This window comes from Puccinia triticina, chromosome 6A (genome assembly GCF_026914185.1).
Source record: "Puccinia triticina chromosome 6A, complete sequence".
Taxonomy (NCBI): Eukaryota; Fungi; Basidiomycota; class Pucciniomycetes; order Pucciniales; family Pucciniaceae; genus Puccinia; species Puccinia triticina.
This window is the reverse complement of record NC_070563.1, coordinates 2,840,104-2,859,545: the sequence shown is the minus strand read 5'-3', so window position 1 is coordinate 2,859,545 and position 19,442 is coordinate 2,840,104. Positions and strand designations below refer to the sequence as shown.

At 46.1% G+C, this 19,442-nt stretch overlaps 3 protein-coding genes across 3 annotated transcripts; 1 reads left to right on the top strand and 2 right to left on the bottom strand.

The window, feature by feature from the left end:
* Positions 1 to 1,186: 1,186 nt before the first annotated feature.
* On the bottom strand, positions 1,187 to 4,441 carry PtA15_6A367 (uncharacterized protein; the record flags this gene model as incomplete). Its single annotated transcript, XM_053170064.1, has 4 exons — positions 1,187 to 1,207; positions 1,307 to 1,634; positions 1,731 to 1,964; positions 2,055 to 4,441. The coding sequence occupies 4 exons, from the start codon at positions 4,439 to 4,441 to the stop codon at positions 1,187 to 1,189; spliced, it is 2,970 nt and encodes a 989-aa protein (XP_053021293.1).
* Positions 4,442 to 5,456: 1,015 nt separating this feature from the next.
* PtA15_6A366 (uncharacterized protein) lies at positions 5,457 to 6,478 on the top strand (the record flags this gene model as incomplete). The annotated part of the gene is made up of 5 exons (XM_053170063.1): positions 5,457 to 5,580; positions 5,654 to 5,721; positions 5,788 to 5,951; positions 6,068 to 6,161; positions 6,254 to 6,478. The coding sequence occupies 5 exons, from the start codon at positions 5,457 to 5,459 to the stop codon at positions 6,476 to 6,478; spliced, it is 675 nt and encodes a 224-aa protein (XP_053021292.1).
* A 10,857-nt stretch (positions 6,479 to 17,335) lies between these two features.
* On the bottom strand, positions 17,336 to 17,942 carry PtA15_6A365 (uncharacterized protein; the record flags this gene model as incomplete). The annotated part of the gene is made up of 2 exons (XM_053170062.1): positions 17,336 to 17,634; positions 17,729 to 17,942. The coding sequence occupies 2 exons, from the start codon at positions 17,940 to 17,942 to the stop codon at positions 17,336 to 17,338; spliced, it is 513 nt and encodes a 170-aa protein (XP_053021291.1).
* Positions 17,943 to 19,442: the final 1,500 nt, after the last annotated feature.

Sequence of the window (19,442 nt, the reverse complement as noted above, 5' to 3'; positions counted from 1 at the left end):
CAGTGCAAAGGCTAGACCAATAATTTCCCCCCCTTACGGCACCAATCATTAATGCTCCTTGTAAGGAGCTCATTAAGGCTTGTCATTCATGAACTACGCGCTTGGCTATTCGATTGACACCGCTGGGCACGTATATGTTATCTCCTGCCCTCCATTCCCCAACCTCCATATCGGCCACCAGAGGCCAGCTGGATCGCTATAAACAGGCGTATGGGGAGGGGGGGTTCGCCAATTGAACTGAGAGACGGCCGCCAGCCAAAATTAACAAAGTCCTTGCCCGCCAGCGGGGTTACATACTGGCTACTGTCAACTGCTAGCCATCTCGTGTTGAGCAAGAGTGCTGGTCTGAGCAAAATAGTCCGGTGGAGCCCAGTCCGACTGGCACAGAGGCCCTTTCAATTCGCCCTGCTGCTCAGTGCTACGAGTATAAGATAGTTCTGCTGTCTGGAAGTGTGTCACCCACCACATAGTGGAAAAACACATTCTCTCCATATCTTTCCTTCCAATCCAAATCACCAGAGATCACCCTAATCATGTTCCCACATATGTAGTTATTTTTCTTTCCTTTTCATGTTGTGTACACCTCGAAGCAATGCTCCGTGAAGAGGCCAACGGTCCTTGGGTACAAGTCCAGGAGCAGCTGGCCAGGATAAGCCAGCAACTCGAGGACATGCGCCGCGAAGGGATCCAGAGGGTGTCTGCCCCCCATCGAAACTGGTACAGTCGCCGAGTATAGGGCGGCTTACCCAAACCCAACTGGAGCTCAGCGAAACTCACCTCGAGCTCGCCCCAGTCCACAACACCCCTACGACTTCAGAGCGCGCCGTTGACCATTGACCCGGGCTCTACCCTTTTCCCTCGTACCACCTGTACATACATGTCTATGGTGTTTCTCCACTCTCTTTCGTAAACCAATATTGATTGTTCCTTTATCCATTGGGCAGGCTGATACGTCAATAATGAGAAGAAAATTAAGAATTGCTTTCAACTCGTTGAACATTTTTTCGCAAAAAAAAAAAAAACAGGATTAAAAAAAGAAAAGAAAGAAAGGGCAAAACTCTAAAATTGAGAAAATGAAAGAAACCGTGCGCTTTCGGAAGCGGAAATGTTGGATCTTTTTTCTTATGTTGCTCTTCGTTCCTTTCGTCATCACATCATGACGCAAAATAATGGTGCCGAATTATCATTATTGTCCATCAGCCCAATCCTAGAACGATGTTAAGAAACATGACTCATGAGCATTGGTAGTCAATCAAGAGCGATGAAGCTCAAGTACACGCTGAAAATCAAATCAAAAACCACTTACGATCCATTCACCATACATATTAGGTCTTTCGCACCGCAAATAGGCCTCAAATGTCCTCTTTAAAACAGTAGCCCAGCCCAAGTCGCGTTCATCGTCAGCCACATCATCCTGATCAAGCTTGATTGTTCTGGTTAACTCCTCCTCCAGCTCTTCTCTTGTCTGATGGCCCCCGTAGAGATTGCTGCCATCGTTTTTCTTATCGTCCGAGTTGCCTTTAGTCTTGCTGCTGAGCTGCTTGGCCGCCAGTTCTTTTGCTCGAGTCACTCGCTCGCCGTGCTCAAATCTCGAGCCAAGGTCGGGGAAGTTTCGAGAAGGATCAAATGGGATCCTGGTTGGGGGTGAAATCCAAAAACAACAACGGAATTAATAAGAAACAACGCGCTTAATCTTCGATACCAATCAAGAGGCAGCGTGAACTACTTACCACCAAAAGTTATGAAAATGGTAGCTGAATGCGCCCCGGAAGAATCCATCAAAGCCAATCGCGGCTGGACCGGCATCCGTTTCTCGTGGTGGGTCAAAGAAGTCTTCGAAGCGTTTGAAGTATGGGAACGCCGGTCGGTCGCGTTGATAGTATTCAGTGTTCAACCACGCTGAATCAAATAGAGCATCGGGTAAACGTAATAGTAGTCCATCCAGGTAGGCATCCTTCGTATACCTGAAATCAAATTTACATATGTGTTAGGGACTATCACTCCGCAACTAATTGCCTTCTTTCAACAAAGTCAACAATGTCATAATAACTCACCGAGAAATGGTCATAGGATGGAAGTCTAATCCGTTAGCCAGCGCCGTTTTGAATAGAAAGCTTCCAACAGCAGAGTGTCGATGGAGCCTTAGAACAGCAGTATTGTACTTCTCTAATCGACTCCATCGATAAGCAAATTGGCCCCTCCATCCCCACATTTCTTCCCAATCTCTGAGCAAGATGGTGTCAGCATCCAGATAAATTCCACCAAACCGATGACAAAGGACGAAGCGGGCCATGTCTGACAGAACCACCGACAACCGGTCGTAGCCTTTGGATGAAGTCGATCCGACTCGCTGGAAAAGCTCATCTTCGCTTTTCTTTGTTGTTGGGGCCGCTGTGGACGACGAGACGGGTGACGATGCGGAAGCGGTGGTTTCGGGTTGTGGGTTGGTTGCTGGTGCGGACATATCTTCGGCAACAGCTGCTTCTCCACGGGTGTGGTTTCCGAATCGGCCGAGCTCTTCTTCTACCACGTCTGGCGCTTCTCCTTGGCCGTCTCCGTCTTTGTCTGCAAGCTTCGCCTTTTCTTCAGGGACGACAATTCCAATCTTCACGGGTGCTTTCACTTGACCGTTTGCGCCTACCGAAGGGCCGTGTTGGTGAGACTTAACTGGAGCGGCCGGTGCCGATCCATACTTGACACCCCCACTGTTGAATAAGGGTAGCTCACGCCAATGATCACGTAATTCAGGTACGCCATCGAGTTGCTCGGTTGTGTTCCACATCTTGAACTTGATCACTTCCCTAAATCGAGGATGTAGGAAGGGTGCACTCCATGGATTATCTTTCAAATCGTCAAACATCTCACGCCTAGCATTCGGGTTCGGGATTGCAGCTGCCGGCCCGGGATTGATCCAAACCCACATTTGGGGGCGACACACTTCAGATAGGAATTTGGAACGACGTGCAAAGTTTTCTTGTTCATCTTTCGTCATTTTAGCCCCTTTGGGTGGCTCAGCGAGAGGGAGATGGAGGCCAAGATTTTGAGTGAATAGAAACGATGATAGTGCCAAATAAGGCTTGTCAGTGAATGGGCCAGCCCAAAAGATGTGAAAGATCTTGGGGTAATCAATATCGCAAGTCGGATCAGCAGTCGGATGAGAGGGATGTCGGGTTGAAGCTTTGCGTCTTGAATCTGCCGTATTGTGAACTTGTTTCTGAATTTCTTTGAGCTTTTGCGGATAAACATCTGATTTGAGGAGAGACAGGACATCGATAGGTTGATATGACGGGTCTTTGATCATTTGTTCTCCACGTTCTTCATCCATTGGCGTATGTAAACTAGGATCGTAATCTGGAAGTGGCTTGGTAGAGACCGCACGCACAGAGCCATCATCATTTTGCTCATGATAAACATGACGCCACCGTGCAGTTTCGCCTCGCCTGACCCGTTTTTCGACGTCCAAGCCACCGCCCATTCTGAGAATCTCTAGACAATCCCTGACGTATTGGTTGGTCGAAAAGTCACAATAATCCATGACGACATCTAAATCAATTATCGCATTCGGGATCGGGCGAGGCGGATAGGGTAGGGGGGGTGATTTGGGAGATGTTTGGTCGTGATGATAAACCGGAGGTGCAGTGATATTCAGGTAAGACCTGGTCGGGCCGATCGGGATGATATCGTCCAGGAAAGATGGAGGTGCACGGAGTTGGTTCTGCTGTGCGATCCTTGTTGGCGGTACCGCAACATGATCATCAAATCGGGTGAATGGAGAGTGATCTGAAGCCGAATTCAGACCGGCAGATGATTTGCGAGGTAGGCCAGGATTGGGGACCTGAGTCAACCCAACGACGGTCGGCGTGCGACGAGAAGAGGGATAATGGCCTTGACTGATTTCCCACTCCCAAACTCGCCGTATCGTTTGCTCGTTTAGGATCAAAGTCGACGGGTCTTGAAATGGTAAGGGGATCCGACGGGTGGATTTCCTGATAGCCGATCGGATCTTACTGAAGGCCAGCAGGATCGTCGTTAGGGCGATAAGACCGTAGAAGAGCGTGAGCCGGTAGGAGCGTTTATCGGGCGAGCGACGGGATCCGAAAGAGGAGTGACGCGGATGGTTTGATCGATAGTTCTGAGGGGCCAGATTGGGATAGTTGGGATAGAAGACATTCGGAACCGGCAAGATGAGACGACGGGAGGTGAAGGGAAGAGGCATGGGATAGGGAGAGAAGTAGGCGGCGAAAGGTCGGAGGATGCTGAATGGCCGACGAGCGGTCGACAGCCTGTGTTTCTCGATCACCGCATCGGGAGGGTCAGGACTAGCCAGCAGCGAGGAGAAGATGGTTGAGGACGGGCCGGCAGAGGCGACCGGAGTCGAATAGCCACTGCCCCCACCCGGAGGCCGGCCATCGACGAGGGGCAGGGGGGTGGAGGGGCGCATGACGAGGTCGAAGCCGGTAGGTGGATTCTTCAACTTGTCTTGGATGGTCAACAGCAGCAAACAAAATCAAACAAAAGAAATGGCCAGCAGGCGGAGGACACGAGATCAGTGAAGTCATCCAAGCCGGACAAAACGGCCAAGTCAAAAACCAGATTAAACTGTTTATTACCACACCTATCGTCTGTATGTAACTTAACTCCACACAACTCATATTCGGAATACCCAGGATCCAGGTCTATATCAGGTGTCATGATAAAATTATGATACAATCTAAATATTTATATTTGTCGCCAGCTGACTACCAACCCCCGGCCCCAAGACGGCATCTAAAAATCCATTTACAACATAGAAAAGAACCGGCGGTCTATGTTAAAGGCTGTTGATTGATTGTCAGAACACTTGACAGCAGTGGCAGTGAAGTTGATCCAAGTTTGCGTTTGAGCCATCAAAATCAATGGTCTAGAACACAACTCCAAAAGCAACACCTATGTAGTATGACCTACCCTAGTTGATCAACACCTACCCTAGTTGATCAACACCTACCCTAGTTGATCAACACCTACCCTAGTTGATGATCTATCCGCGAAGATATTTCAGACAATTTTAAACCAACAACATCCTTGAAGTTGTGATACATATTTTTATGTACAATACGCATGTGCTGTTTGTGGCTACCAGTGCCAATCAACGTGTGTTTTCATCAGACAAAAATCTTCTGCTTTTTAGATCATCCTATCAGCTTATAGCCATTTCATCAAAGCGCTCTAGATGCGCTGCCCATGAGTTTCAAATTTCAATCGGAAGGCTACATGTCACAGGATATGTATCGAGTCGAGACTCGCAATGATTGTGGAACATGCACCTGAAACCACAACTGCGTGACACTTGGCTTTCACTGTCCAACGTGGCAACTTAGCACCGCGGGATCCTCGACAACGAGTACCACCACCATCGAGCATCGACGCCGTCCAATTCACTCCACATCCACATCAGCACACCTTGAAAATCACTCAACATGGTTGCTTCTACTCGCAAGAACAAAGCCGCCGATGCCTCTCCATCCAAACAGTCCCAAAAGCCGCAAGCTGAGGTCGAGCAGGACTCATCAGACAATGAATCCACCCAAGAGGAAGACCAGAGTGAGCTGATCCCGTCCCGTGCTGATGTCCTATTCATGATTGTGGGCTAATCCCCCGGCTCCTTATCGCTTAGCGGTCCCCGTCCAAGTCAACAATGCTTGCATTACGGAATTGAAGAATGCGCTCGATGATACGATGAAGGTGAGTCGATTATCCCAAGCTGTTCCGCCGTCGATCCGGTTGCTAAAGCCCAGTGCCTGCGTGTAGTCTCACCTTACCACTAAGGTCGGCTTCACGCAAGACTACCTCTGTGATGACGTCAAGTTAGGACTCGGATGGACCTCTAACATTATCGCTGCTGGTATCAGCTTGGCTGGCTGGCACTTCGGATGGGAAAAAGCTCAGGGTTATACTGGGTATTGCGTAGGAGCGTGAGTCATTGCAAAAGTCGGGACGGCTAGCCTAACTAGCCAGCAGTTCCTACTATATCCTTTCATTTGGAAAGTCCTAATTTTTTGTTTTTTTGAAAACCCTGTTTGTTGTGTAGGTACTTGATCCTCTCTCTCGCTTTGACTGTCTTTTCCTCGACAGTTGAAAAGAAGAAAGTTTTCGTAGGTACCAAACCGAGCAAGTCTAATGGGGTAAGTATATCTCCAAATCAGGTTCCTGATGGATGATGGGATTGATTAAAGCTAACATGGCGATCTCCTTCGATGTATTACTTGTTGACCAGACTGCACCAGACAAAGTCACGATCTCATCAGAAGTCAAGCCGTTTGATCCAGTCTACCAACTCCAACTAGAGTACGAGACTTGCAAAAAGACCGGTCCCAAGAAGTACCAGGTATCCCTCAAACCACATTTCAAGGAGTTTTTTGACGTCGATGGCATCTTGGACGAATCTCGTTGGAGTCAATATCTCGACAACGCTCTCAAAACTGCCATCTCGAAAACTTGATCGGTCAACTCACCTTTTCCTCATCTGATCGGCCCTCGTTTTCCGTGCGCTATGCTTTTAATTCGCTGGTTTGGCTCGATATACATCAAAAAATATGTATATACATATCTTCTATTAGATACATTCTTGTAATTCTCGGAGATAGGCGTTTCATTTTTTTAGTATTTCAACCCTGCTATTCTCAAGTTTCAGTTATAGATATCCATTTCAGCAGCAATGTGTCCTTTTTTGTCTCTTTTGCATCGTGTCTTTCAATTGGTTGTATCTGGTCTGATTGAAGTTTCATATGGAATTTCAATCACATGCAGCATGTCACACGGTGGTCATGAGAAATAATTGATTGATCATGAAGGTCCTGTCGAAGATCATATCTTCTGCTCGGCGTCTACAGTAGATACATATTTACATTCCTAATGGATCATGTTTGAGAAAAATTTTCCAGCTTTGCGGCCTTTCTTACCCTGCCGCTAAAGCACAGTTAAAATCTGACTTATCGCAAGTCCCTCGCTTCGGAGGGCCCTGGTAGCCTCGGCTGGCGCGAAGCGCGATCGACCTCCGAAGGAAGGACTTGCGCCAGGTAATCGCAAAATTTTGGCGTGAGGGCTTTTGCCCTTTTGGTGGGAGTTTTTTCCCGCCCCCCTTTCCGGTATCTTCCCCTGACAAGTACTTCACGCCTGTGGTACCAGATTGAAGACGTAAAATTTCTCTTCCTTTTGATGCCAATCAGAATATTATACCTCCTTTCACTGTCCTCCCTTTCCCCTTTCAAAGTTTTTCATTTTTGGGTGTTTGGCCAGAACTGTGTATGTTAAATTCCACAAAGTTCCATGTGGATTCAATTGAGATACAGGATCCTATCCTCTACCCACCTCAGCTACTGGGCAAGGGCCTGACTTGGTTGAATGATGAGTGGAGGACCAGCAGTGAGGATTGTTTTGCGCAAAATATTGATCTTGTAAATTAATAGCTTCCCTTGTGAATTTCCTCAACCAAACAGCCTCTGAGTCATCAACCATCACCTTTGCAACATCTAAACTGACTCTGCTGTGTTTATTCTTGATTACTCAACTATCCCTGCATTTTAAGCAAGGGAATTGCCTACCCAGTGCTATCTCCACGGTATTCCCTGTCCACTGAAGACAGAGAACCAATTGTAACATTGTCAGTCTTTCTCTCCCTCAGCTTGAATCCAATCCTGCTTAAGAAGTTCAAAGACAATATAGGACAATATTCTGCGGTCCTTAGGACCTTACTCGATATCCTGTTTGAGCTGTGGTGCTCTGCACTGGGTGTGACATAGGCACTGATTGTGTGTGCTACTCAATTTTTTTCCAGAAAGGGAAAGTGACTGTTCCAGTTAATCAAAGGAAGATGAAACTGTCAATGTGGTTAATAAGTCTCTGTTGGCAGGAAACTTTACGGGCCTAAAATGAGATTATTTCTGGCTGTGTGCAACAATGCATCTACACTACAGTTAGCAGGTTGGTATTACACCAAACATTATGGCCCCAGATTACTAGCTGCAAGTGCTACACTATGTACTTTCTTAGTGGTGCTAATTAAATTTAGTGTAATAGATGCATCATTGCTGTATGAGTGCACCATTAATTAAAGCATTCTGCTATGTGAGATAATTGAATCATTCATCTTTTTGATAAAATTTTATTTTATATTTCAGGACTTGAGCCCTGATTCAAGGCTGCTATGAATATATTCTCATGATTGGCAATAAACCTGATTGTGCAATTTACATTTTGTGCTCTGCGGCGCAGCCACAATTTCCCTAGTAACCCTGAATATCCAGAGAGAAGTCTAAAAAGTTGTGGCTGATTAGACTTGTCTAATTCAGAGTCCTTCCATGTTTCCTTGGTGGGAAGAGGCTGTTACACTCTCTAGCACAGCTTGGCAGCACTCCCTTAAGGAGGTAGCATTGCCAGTGGAAGTTAGTACCCACCACATTATTATTGAAATTCAGAATATCCTCTCTCAGATATCTTCCTCTTGCTTTCTTTCTCTCTCTCTACTATTTGTAATTTCTTTATCCCAAGAAATCCAAATAGTGCCCACCCATTTCCTTGTGTCTTGCTGTCACTATAGAGACTCAGGCTCACACTTGGGCTAAAATTGCATGAGGAAACATAATCTGAAGTCTGATGATAACTCTCAAGATGAAAAAGATATAAGGAAATTTAGGTATAAAAGAATAGAAAAGGCAGACTTTAGGCAAGGGTCGGCAGTTACGTTACAGAGGGCTAATTGGATACCGTAACTTAGTTATCCAAATTAGCCATTTGGGTAACGTAACGTAAAGTAGCTTTTTTATTTTTGAGTTTGGGAGGTTTTGGATAACATAATTTTCTTGGGGTGATAATCTTTGTTCAATATTTTTCCAAATTTTTTTTATTTGAATAATGAAATTAGCATAACACCGCCAGCAAACGGGTGACGTAAACCGGATTTTGTCACACTGACGTAATCCAAATGTTGCCCCAAGTTCCCACCCCCGCTCAGTCGTCAGCTGGCTGGCATTTTGTCACCTTCCTTTGCTTTTGTCACCTGCCATCAATGGCAGGTGGCAATGGATGGCCGTTACACATGCCACACGGAGCAAGCTCTCTCAATGACCGGGACTGACCGGCCATCAAGAGGACATGCACACATTCTTGATGGCTGGTAGTGTTACCGGCCATCAAGAGCATACGGCATGCCTCTTGATGACCGGTACTAACCAATCATTGAGAGCAAAGCACCCTCTTGATGACCGGTGTCAGTACCTGTCATCAAGAGCAACGTACTATGTACACTCTTGATGACCGGTACTGGCTGGCCATCAAGAGGACACGCACGCACTCTCAATGGCTGGTGCCGGTAATCAAGAGCAATCATCAATGACCACTGGCCAGAGGACATATACACACTCTTGATAGTTGGTACCTGTTGTCAAGCGCAAAGCATTTCTCTTGATGACCGGCACCAACCGGTCATTGATAGCAATGAACCCTCTTGATGAGCAAAATACTACAATTTTGATGGCTTGTACCAGCCATTGAGAGCAAAGCTGTGAGCCTGAGTCTCTATACACCAGGGGAGATATGTTCCCACTCCCCAGGGAGTGCCAGAGCTGAATTTGATGTGAGTTTTGGTTGAATGTGAGCCTGATGTGCATCAGTAACTCATCCCTAAATGAATTGAAGTGGATGCAGAAGTGAGTCAAAAGTCAGTCAGAATTGATTTGGGAGTCAACACAATGTTGTGTAGAATTCTTTTGTTTTCTAGGTACAACTAGAGGAAAAAATATGATGAAATGATATTTCACCCAAGTCCAACTCATCAATTGCTCCTGTTTGATGATGTAAAAGGATAGGAAAGCAAAATTGCCAATGTAATTCCTGAAAAATAATTAGTTTCTTGTAATTCACATTACATGCCCTCATATAAAAAATTAAAGTAAAAGTCAACTTGGTATTATTTGGTTTAGAATTATGGAATGTGGTTATGTTGCAGTAAAATTAGTGAAACTCATTTTCTTGGAAATGCTGTAATTAATTTGAATTTCGTGAAAAAAATGGTGATAAACTATTGTAATTGGGGTGAAAGTCTGAGGTAATTCAAGGTTGGATTGCAGTGCCACCCCAGTTTGGTCACATATCCTGGCCTCTTCACAAAAATGATTTTTTTTTTTTTTTTTGCTTTCCAAAATCCACATGTGCACATGCAAGTGAACGTTTTTGCACTTTGCTAATAGTCACCCTAATGTACGCGCGTACATTGAGGTGGAAATATCACAGGATAGGCCTTTCACAGCCACATGAAAAGTAAAAACTTTGTGTTGGGACACCAATTGTCCCCCTGATGTACGCTGTGGTGTTCAAACCAGTACAGGCCCTCCAGATCATCAGAATCTTCAAGTCAGCAAGATCCCCAATCTCACCAGCAAGACGTTGACCTCAAGATCCCTCAAGATCCCTTCTCATGCTTTCCCACTTCCTCAAGATTCTCAATCCCTCCCAGATTTTTCCTTATGCTCTTTTCATGTTTCTTGGTCCTAACACATGAGTCATGTGGGTTTTGTTGTTCTTCTTTGCTCTTTCTGTTCCTTTCCTTGGTTTCTTCCTTTCTTATTATGGTTTGTTTCTTGTTTTAGTGTTGTGGTGTTTCTTCTTTTTCCTCTTTTCTTGCTTGATGTTTGTAGTTAGGGATGTGATGACATGTCCTGTGACATGTCACTCCCCAGAGTCCAAGTTCGAGTTTGAACTTGGAGGATGGGACGGCATGGGACTTGCTCTGATCCAAGAGAATTCCATCACTTTTCTGATCCGCTGGCAGCATCTCCAGCACTATCCCTGATCCTTATCCCCCTTATCATCATCACCTGATTCTCCTCAAAACCAACCACCGCCAACGGTATTCCATCCTTGCCATCTCTCAAAAATCCACCCCCAACGCTATCACTCTTTTCGATCTTCATCTCATTTCTCGGACCACCCACGAGGGCAGCTCAACAGCACCCATCCCCTCGACGCTCTGCCTACCTCCTGGCACGGTAGGAGTTCCACAACGCGAGTACATGAGGGGGACAATATGACATACTGCGCCTTTCACATCACCATGAAAAGGACACACTGGTCATGGAGCCAAGAAAGGCATATATTTTGGATGAGTTCTGGATGAATTCCAGATGAGTTCTGGATTATTCCTTGGCAAGTTATGGTTTATTTCAGGATGATTTCCAACTGATTTCAAGCTGACTTCCAGTCTTGTTCATACCTATTCAATATTTCTTTACCAAAGGCCTCCAGCACAGTTATGGAAAAAAATTAAGGTAAGGTACTCCCTGGGGAGTGGGAACATATCTCCCCTGGTGATAGTGACAGCAGAACACAAGACAAAGGGGGGCAATATTTGGATTTCTTTGGATAAAGAAAATACAAATATAAGAGAGAGAGATAAAGGGAGAAAGAGACTGAGCAGATTGAAGATGAAGCATATATTCAAGGTTATTCTGGTGGGAATGCACGTACACTGGCAATGCTACCTCTTTAGAAGAGTGCTGCCAAGCTGTGCTAGAGAGTGCAACAGCCTCCTCTCACCAAAGAAACATGGAGGGCTTCTGGATTAGACAAGTTTAATCCAGCCACAATTTTTTAGCTTCCTTCTGGATAGTCAAGGTTCTTTAAAGGGAAACCTATGTGGTTTGTTTCTTACAAAAAACACAGAAAAAGAATGATGTTAAGCAGGGGCAGCCCTGTGATCAAGGATAAGGCAAAGGCCAGCAAAAGAAGAGCAATCAAGCAGACACAGAGTTTTACCTCTGAGATAAACAAGGTTCAGTGAAAGAGGTTACTTACTGTCAATATCCTAGGCGCCTGTGACGGTAGGTATACTGGGAGCGTGGTAATCTCTTTGGTGGTGATCCTGGGGTTATCTGGGGTGTGGTTCTGGTGTGCTGAAGTCTGTGTATCCTCCAGCTGCATGGGGGATCCTGAATTCAAAAATTTCCAGTTGGATGACATAATCACACATGTACATGTGGTTTGGAGCGCTCAGGCACGACTACACAGCGCCGCTGCGCATGCGTGCCACAAACCACAAACTCTATGAAGGAGTAGAGATATTGGAAAGTGATCAGTGAACACTAGGGTCAAAATTGCATCAGAAATCAGAATATGAAGTCAAAACAACCTTATTTCTTAAGGTTAAAAAGATATAAACACATTTAGGTATAATGAGGTAGAAAAAGGCAGACTTTAGGCCAGCTGCACTGGCTCTAAGGCTGAAAAAAGCAGCCCTCTAGATGACCAGTGCCAAGAGGGCTGCTTTGCTGCCATCAAGATTGATCTATGTAAATGTGTCCTTTTTTCCTCACCAATTGGAAGTGATCCGTCATGGACCCCGCCCAGTGCACGCGACCTCACTCACCGGGAGCCTGGAGGGATCCCTCCCAGTCAAGGGAGGTCAACATTGAGGCTGTCTGCCCAGAAGAGCCTCTTGGGCGTACATATTTACGCACATTTATTTACATACAAAGTACCATTCCCAAGAAAAACACAGAGCAAACAAGCGCGGATTGTTGGCCAGGTGTGTCCTGAGACGGAATGGATTCCGGTACTTCAAAATATCTACAGTACAGGTTTCTCCAGTTTTACCAGTCATTGAGAGGGCAGCTTTGCTCTCAATGGCCGGTATGTAAAAGCCATTGAGAGTGCGTGCGTGTCCTCTTGATGGCCAGCCAGTACCGGTCATCAAGAGTGTACATAGTACGTTGCTGTCGATGACGGGTACTGACACTGGTCATCAAGAGGGTGCTTTGCTCTCAATGATTGGTTAGTACCGGTCATCAAGAGGCATGCTGTATGCTCTTGATGGCCGGTAACACTACCATCCATCAAGAATGTGTGCATGTCCTCTTGATGGCCGGTCAGTCCCGGTCATTGAGAGAGCTTGCTCCGTGTGGCATGTGTAACGGCCATCCATGGCCACCTGCCATTAATGGCAGGTGGCAAAAGCAAAGGAAGATGACAAAATGCCAGCCAGCTGATGACTGAGCAGGGGTGGGAACTTGGGGCGACATTTGGATTACGTCAGTGTGACAAAATCCGGTTTACGTCACCCATTTGCTGGCGGTGTAATGGTTAGTGCCTGCCTCTTGTATGTTTTGCAATATTCAGGTTGCGGGTTCAATCCTCACTGTTCACCCATCTTGCCCTGACACCCTGGGCAGAAACTGGCATTGGTGGCTGTTTTACATCAACTTGAGCCCAATACGTACTCATATTGAACAAAGAAAACCACAAATTGTCATTTCCCTGGGAAATTTACGGTTAAGTTACCCAAAATTGGGCAAACCTGTAATTCAACCCATTTTGTTGAAAACTTCTGGGTAACCCAACTAGAAAAAAAAGCCCTTTTTCTGCAGAAGATATTGTAACTAAAATTAAGATATCTGTAACTACAGGGTAACATAACTACATTTACGTTCCCAATTACATGTAACAGCCCACCCTTGCTTTAGGCCAGCATATTAGGCCAGCTACGCTGGCTCTAAGGCTGACAAGCATCCTGTTTTTTTAAGGTAGGTCCCTTTGAGGCTGTGTACCTCTCAAACTATATATTGCAAGTATGTACCCCATTAGCTATTTATTCCACCAAAGCCTTTTCTCCTGGAGCTCAAATCCCTCACTCATGGATATAAAAGGAGGCATCTTTCCAGCCATTTGTTCCCCATGATGGCAGTTCCCCCCACCACACCATATCACTCCACATCACAACCAATTATATACTGCCTAAAATTTCATATTATTACCCTTACAAGTGCAATAAAAGTCTAACTGTCACCATGGGAGTTTCCTTAGCACTTGCGTGCAAGTGCCATCTCTGAACTCAGTCATAGATTTGGTTGGATCTCACTTAGATGCTGGTTTGACGGCAAGGTTCATGTCTTCCACAAAATATCCAAAAATGACCTGGAACAATACTTGATGTATTGTGTACTGTATGTGTGAAATGTATGCCACACCTATGCTGAAAACAAGGCCATTTTAATTATAAGTTTTACTTGATCCTCAAGCTTGGCCAAACTTCCTCATATTTTAATTATCATGATTTTTGACCTCTTTGGAAACCCATACCCAGTAGGTTTCTCTGAAACAATTTTTGTATTTATTTTCAGGGCACACACCAAAAAGCTGCCAGTTCTTTTTAAGTTGTTTCTATTACACATGGTTAAAACTTTGGATGGATTGTAGTGATACTGTGGGAGGTAGAGCTGGTCCCTAGTACCCGTTGGCAGGTACATGGGCGGGTACCCGTGGAAGTGCGCAGGTATCCGCCGGGTGCGGGTGCGGGTTTCCAGTCTGGGTCCAAATTCAGGCAGGTACCTGCGCACAAATTGCCATTCTGCACAGCTCTGCTTGCCCCTAGTGCCCATTGACGGGTACTAGGTACCTGTGGGCGGGTACCCATGGAAGTACGCAGGTAACTGCCAGCGGGTTCCTGGTGTGGGTGCGGGTGTCCATTCTGGGCATTCTGGGTCAAAATTCAGGCAGGTACCCACACCCGCTGCGGGTACCCGGGTGCAAAGTATCAGCTCTAGTGGGAGGTCTGATTTTGCTCTGGTACTATGGATTGACTTTGGTGCTGTGGGGCCAGCTGTCACACAACCATGTAACCTGTGCGGGTTTCTGTGACACATTGTGTCACACAAACGTACGCGCGCGTGTTGTGTGACACGTAGACCATCACCCAGCCACATCATGCCAAGATGAGTGCCCCGCAATCCCAGGGTTGAATTAGCTGAATCCTTTAACAATTGTATCTGATTTTCATCCATCTGTACAGAAATCCTGTTGAGGAGATTTTCTGAATTCATTCAAAAACCCTGGGTAATATGAGGCTCCCCTGGACTTGTCCCAGAATTCTAACTCCCTTGGGACAAAATTTAGCAGCTGAAGAATGTGTCACACAAATTTACACATGTGTGCTGGTGTGTCACATTTTTCATCACTGAGGCAAGTGATGCCAACCTGATTGCTCATGCAGAGCCAGGGGCTTAGGTGGACCCTTCAAAAATTGTTTATAACGTTCAGCCATATGTACACAAATGATTTTTGGGATATTTTCTGAAGTCATACACAACTCCTGATTAATATGAGGTTTTTTCTGTTGGAATTTTCCCAGAACTTCAAATATTTTGTGAGAAAATTCAGCAACTAAAGAATGTGTCACACAAACTTACACATGTATCTTTTTGTGTACCACCAACATATCTTGAGCTTTTTGGGATTTATGATAAACACATGATAGAATGAAATATATAGAGCTAGCACTTTGCACCTGGGTACCTGCAGCCGGTGCAGGTATCTTCCTGAATTTTGACCCAGAATGGACACCCGCACCCATACCCAGCACCCACTGGCTTTTACCTGCGTACTTCCATGGGTACCCGCCGATTGGCACTAGGGGCAAGCAGAGCTGTGCAGAATGGCAATTTGTGCGCAGGTACCTGCCTGAATTTGGACCCAGACTGGACACCTGCACCTGCACCCGCTGGAGGATACCTGCGCACTGCCACAGGCACCCGCCCATGGGTGCCAAGTACCCGCCAACAGATGCTAGGGGCCAGCTCTAGAAATATATCATTCCTGTGGTAAATACCTTGTTTTTGCCAAGTATTAGATATTGATTTTCAAGGTAGTTGAAAATGTGTTCTAAAATAGTTCCAGTAATAACTAGATTCAAGTTGGGGCTGGTTTTCAATTGAATCCAAATCCTTTCCAAAGTGCCTTCAGCTCAATTGAGCATGAGTAAACATAAATTCAGCATGAATTCAGCATACATTGAGGCTCAAGTTCCAGGATATATCTAACAGGTTTCTTAAAAAATATTGTGTGATGGCACTTGCACACAAGTGCCACACAAAATCCCATGGTGTGTTCTTCTGAATGAGAGTCCGGGGTGAAAACTGGTCAAGGATTCTGATCATGGTATCAAAATAAGGGAAAAAGTCTCTGGTTGAGCTTACCTGCTTGTGATATAGGCACCCTGCATATATCAACAAGGCAGGCATGGATATTTTAATGTCCAACCTTGTCACTTTATTGCATGCAAGGTTGGAAAATCCCATAGGAATTTCAGTGGAAATTCCTTCCAAAGCATACAAGCTTTTTTGGTATGGCTGTATACGGACGCCGGGGTCCAGATGGCCTAGCAGTAACCATCACCCACAGAAGCTAGGTGTCTCCCCTGCAAAGACATACTATAATCACTTTGAAGAGAGTGATGAGTCCGGTGTTCAAATCCCGGTGGACCCAACCCCTGGCCGCTACCACTTCCGCGCTTGGACAACTACACACCACCAATTCAACCTTCAACCAACTTATTAGTTGTCCTCTACATGTATAAAAAATCTTCAATTTCAACACCCGTTACCCAATTGAATCAACCTGGAAAATGGTTGCACCCCATCCACCCCATAAACCCACATCACAACTCATTGTCCCTAGTTGTTAAGATTACCACATCCTCTACAGAACCTGGCCCCATAGAAACAAGTACTGAAAAAACAAACTACAAACATAAATAAAAAAAATTCCTTGTAGCTAGATATCATGATATTCATAGTGTGCAATGCCAAAGGCAAAATTACATTTTTTAAAAAAAAAAAAAAAATGGACGCCGCTGAAACCGTTGGGAGAACCCAGGTATCCAAATGATGTTAGGGCTCGGGCTCTTGTCCGCGCAACGCTGCGTCTTCCGTGATGACTGTAACGTCCTAGAAACCCAAGAGACCGCAACCATCTCAGTTGACGAGGACGTCAAGGAAAGCAATCTGTCTAAAATCTGTCCCAAGGCCGACAAGATAACCACAACGTTCCATGGCGGTCCTGGCAGTTGCCAGGACATGTGATTCCTGCAATAGTTTTGGCAACTTCCCAGGCTCTCTCGATTGCTCCTCTGGTGCATGCATCTCGACCAGCTCAAATGGATACAACCGGCCGCAGCGGACAAAGGCTTACATACGCTCGGCCACGCTTATTGCTGTACAACAACTATTTCTAGCTAAAGAGTCTAACAGTTTTAAAAGGTACATAATTTTCATCTAAAATCCGATCGCCTTCATGGGCGATTTCAATTGTGTCGGCCTGGTAGGTATTCTCACGACGACTGGGTAATTGGGGATTCCTGGACTTTTCAGCATCTTCATCTGAATCTCCGGTTAAATCAATGTAAACCCTTGCAGGAATAGTCTGCGGAACTATTCCCCCGGATCTTCCGGCTATGTTGCGAGCGCCTGTTTCCCCCATGAAGGACTGAGATGACCCGGCATAAGCTGAATGGTGCGACCTTGAGCTCGAACCTTTAGTTCGCGAAACGTAAGATGTGTGCGAGGATCGGTAGCACAGGCAAGTTAGTTGGCGCTGGCTGTCCCCCACTTCCCTCTTCATATAAACTCATAGGGAATGTAATCACACCTGGTGGGTACAGCTGTCTCCGATCGGCAGTTTGCGGATTCTGTGCTGGCTGAGTCTTCAGTCGTTTACCTCGATCCCAGTGCGGTCGGATTCCTCGGTCAATTTCCAAAAGCTGGTCCAATTTCCGGGAGAGGGGCTTCTTGTTTGTATCACTTGATTGTTTCTTGCTGCGTTCCGCCCAAGCGCCTACCGATGTATAATTGGTCAGCAGCCGCCGTCTCATCTGAATGAGCAGGACTTGGAAGCGGCAGGATTCTACACAGTTTGTAAACAGACTCACCAAGAAAATCGAATTCCTTTAGTATTTTACCTGGTTCCAAATCTAAAGGATTCAAAGCATGCTCCGAGGCAGTAGGACTTAGAGTCGGTTCATTTGGATTATAATTCCAGAAGTCGATCTCCTTTCGACCTGGTTCTGGGTCTACTGAGTGGCTTGGCGGCAGTGTGATGGCTACGAGCCAAAATATGCGAACCCATGGAATTGGTATTTTCATACTTGAAAACTTGTGAAGATAAAGTCAATGATCCCCAGAGTGGTGCGAATACGAAGGGAGCTGGAGCAGAAGTTAAGCTGAAAAGATTTTCAGCGCTGCAGGATAAAGTGGATTAGTACTTTGGAGTACGATTGTTCAAATGATGAGGACAATCGAACACGTATCGAGCACGATTAAACAGAGTCATGTTACATATCCTGCATCTTGCATGTAGTAGGGCGCGTATCATCAGTTTCACGTTTCAGACAGGAAAACAAGTACCGGTTTGTAGCTGGCCTTCCTGTTAGAGTAGCCATGCACTTATGCACAAATTATGGCTTAGCAACTATGTACTTACTCACCATGTACATAGTTTCTAACCTAGTCGGTGACAGGTACCAAACCTAAACTGTCACCGACGCGCGCCTACAGTTCCGGTTCTCACCTGCCCGGGCTCTCCTCTTTTCCTCACCGAGATTGGAGACCCCGGGACCGACACGTGAGAGCTGACCCGCCGCCGGACTGTATCGCGCAGGTTAGTCAACTCATTAGCAATGTAACCGAGATTGGAGACCCCGGGACCGACACGTGAGAGCTGACCCGCCGCCGGACTGTATCGCGCAGATTCCGTGCCTTCATAGGTTAAAAGCCGGCTCACTCCTAGGCCACGTTTGTCGGAGGTCGTTTCTTTCCAAATCTACGGGAGGTCGATAAATGAATAGGGCACAACAGGACATTGAAATAGATAGGATCTGTTTACGGGACGAAGGAGTCCCTGAGGAAGAAATTGAAAGGATCTTACAGGAAAGATACCCCCAGAACCCCCCCATCCCGACCGATATGGCAGCAAATCCCAATGATGCGCTCGCTACCCTCCAACGCCAAATGGCCGATATGACGGCCGAGTTGAACCGTCTGAAAGCGGCCCCGCCCCACATCCACGACCCGGTAACTGCTGCTGTTCGTGCCCAAGAACACCGTCAGGAAGTCATCCTTAGCAGTTTCTTGAAGTCCCCACTTAAGCTACACCGCGAAGTAAACCCAGATCATGTCGTTCTATCTTACAACTCGGCTAACTATTCGCAATGGGTTGAATCAATCGAGGCGACACTTCAATATGCATTCTCTGTTACCGAGCCTATGATTGCGAAGACGAACACCTTCACTGATCTGGCGACCGAATATAACCATGCGATCGCCAGCTTGATGAAGAACACGATCGACAAGTCGCTGCTGGGAATCGTCAAAGCCGCGGGCCACAAAACCGCCAAGACAATCTTCGAGGCGTTGAAACTTAAGTGTGAACGATCAGACCGCCGACACAAAATCGATCTGATGACGACGCTTTTGGAGTTGGCTAACGATACCGGCCTAGCGAATGAGGTGACGATGTCGCGGTGGGCTAAAGTCATGAGCGAGCTGGAGCAATCAAAACTCACCCTTAATGAGGCCGTCGGGATCATGCTTCAAATGACCTTCAAACCTGTCACCGGTGCCGCATTGACAAAGTTCGAATTTACG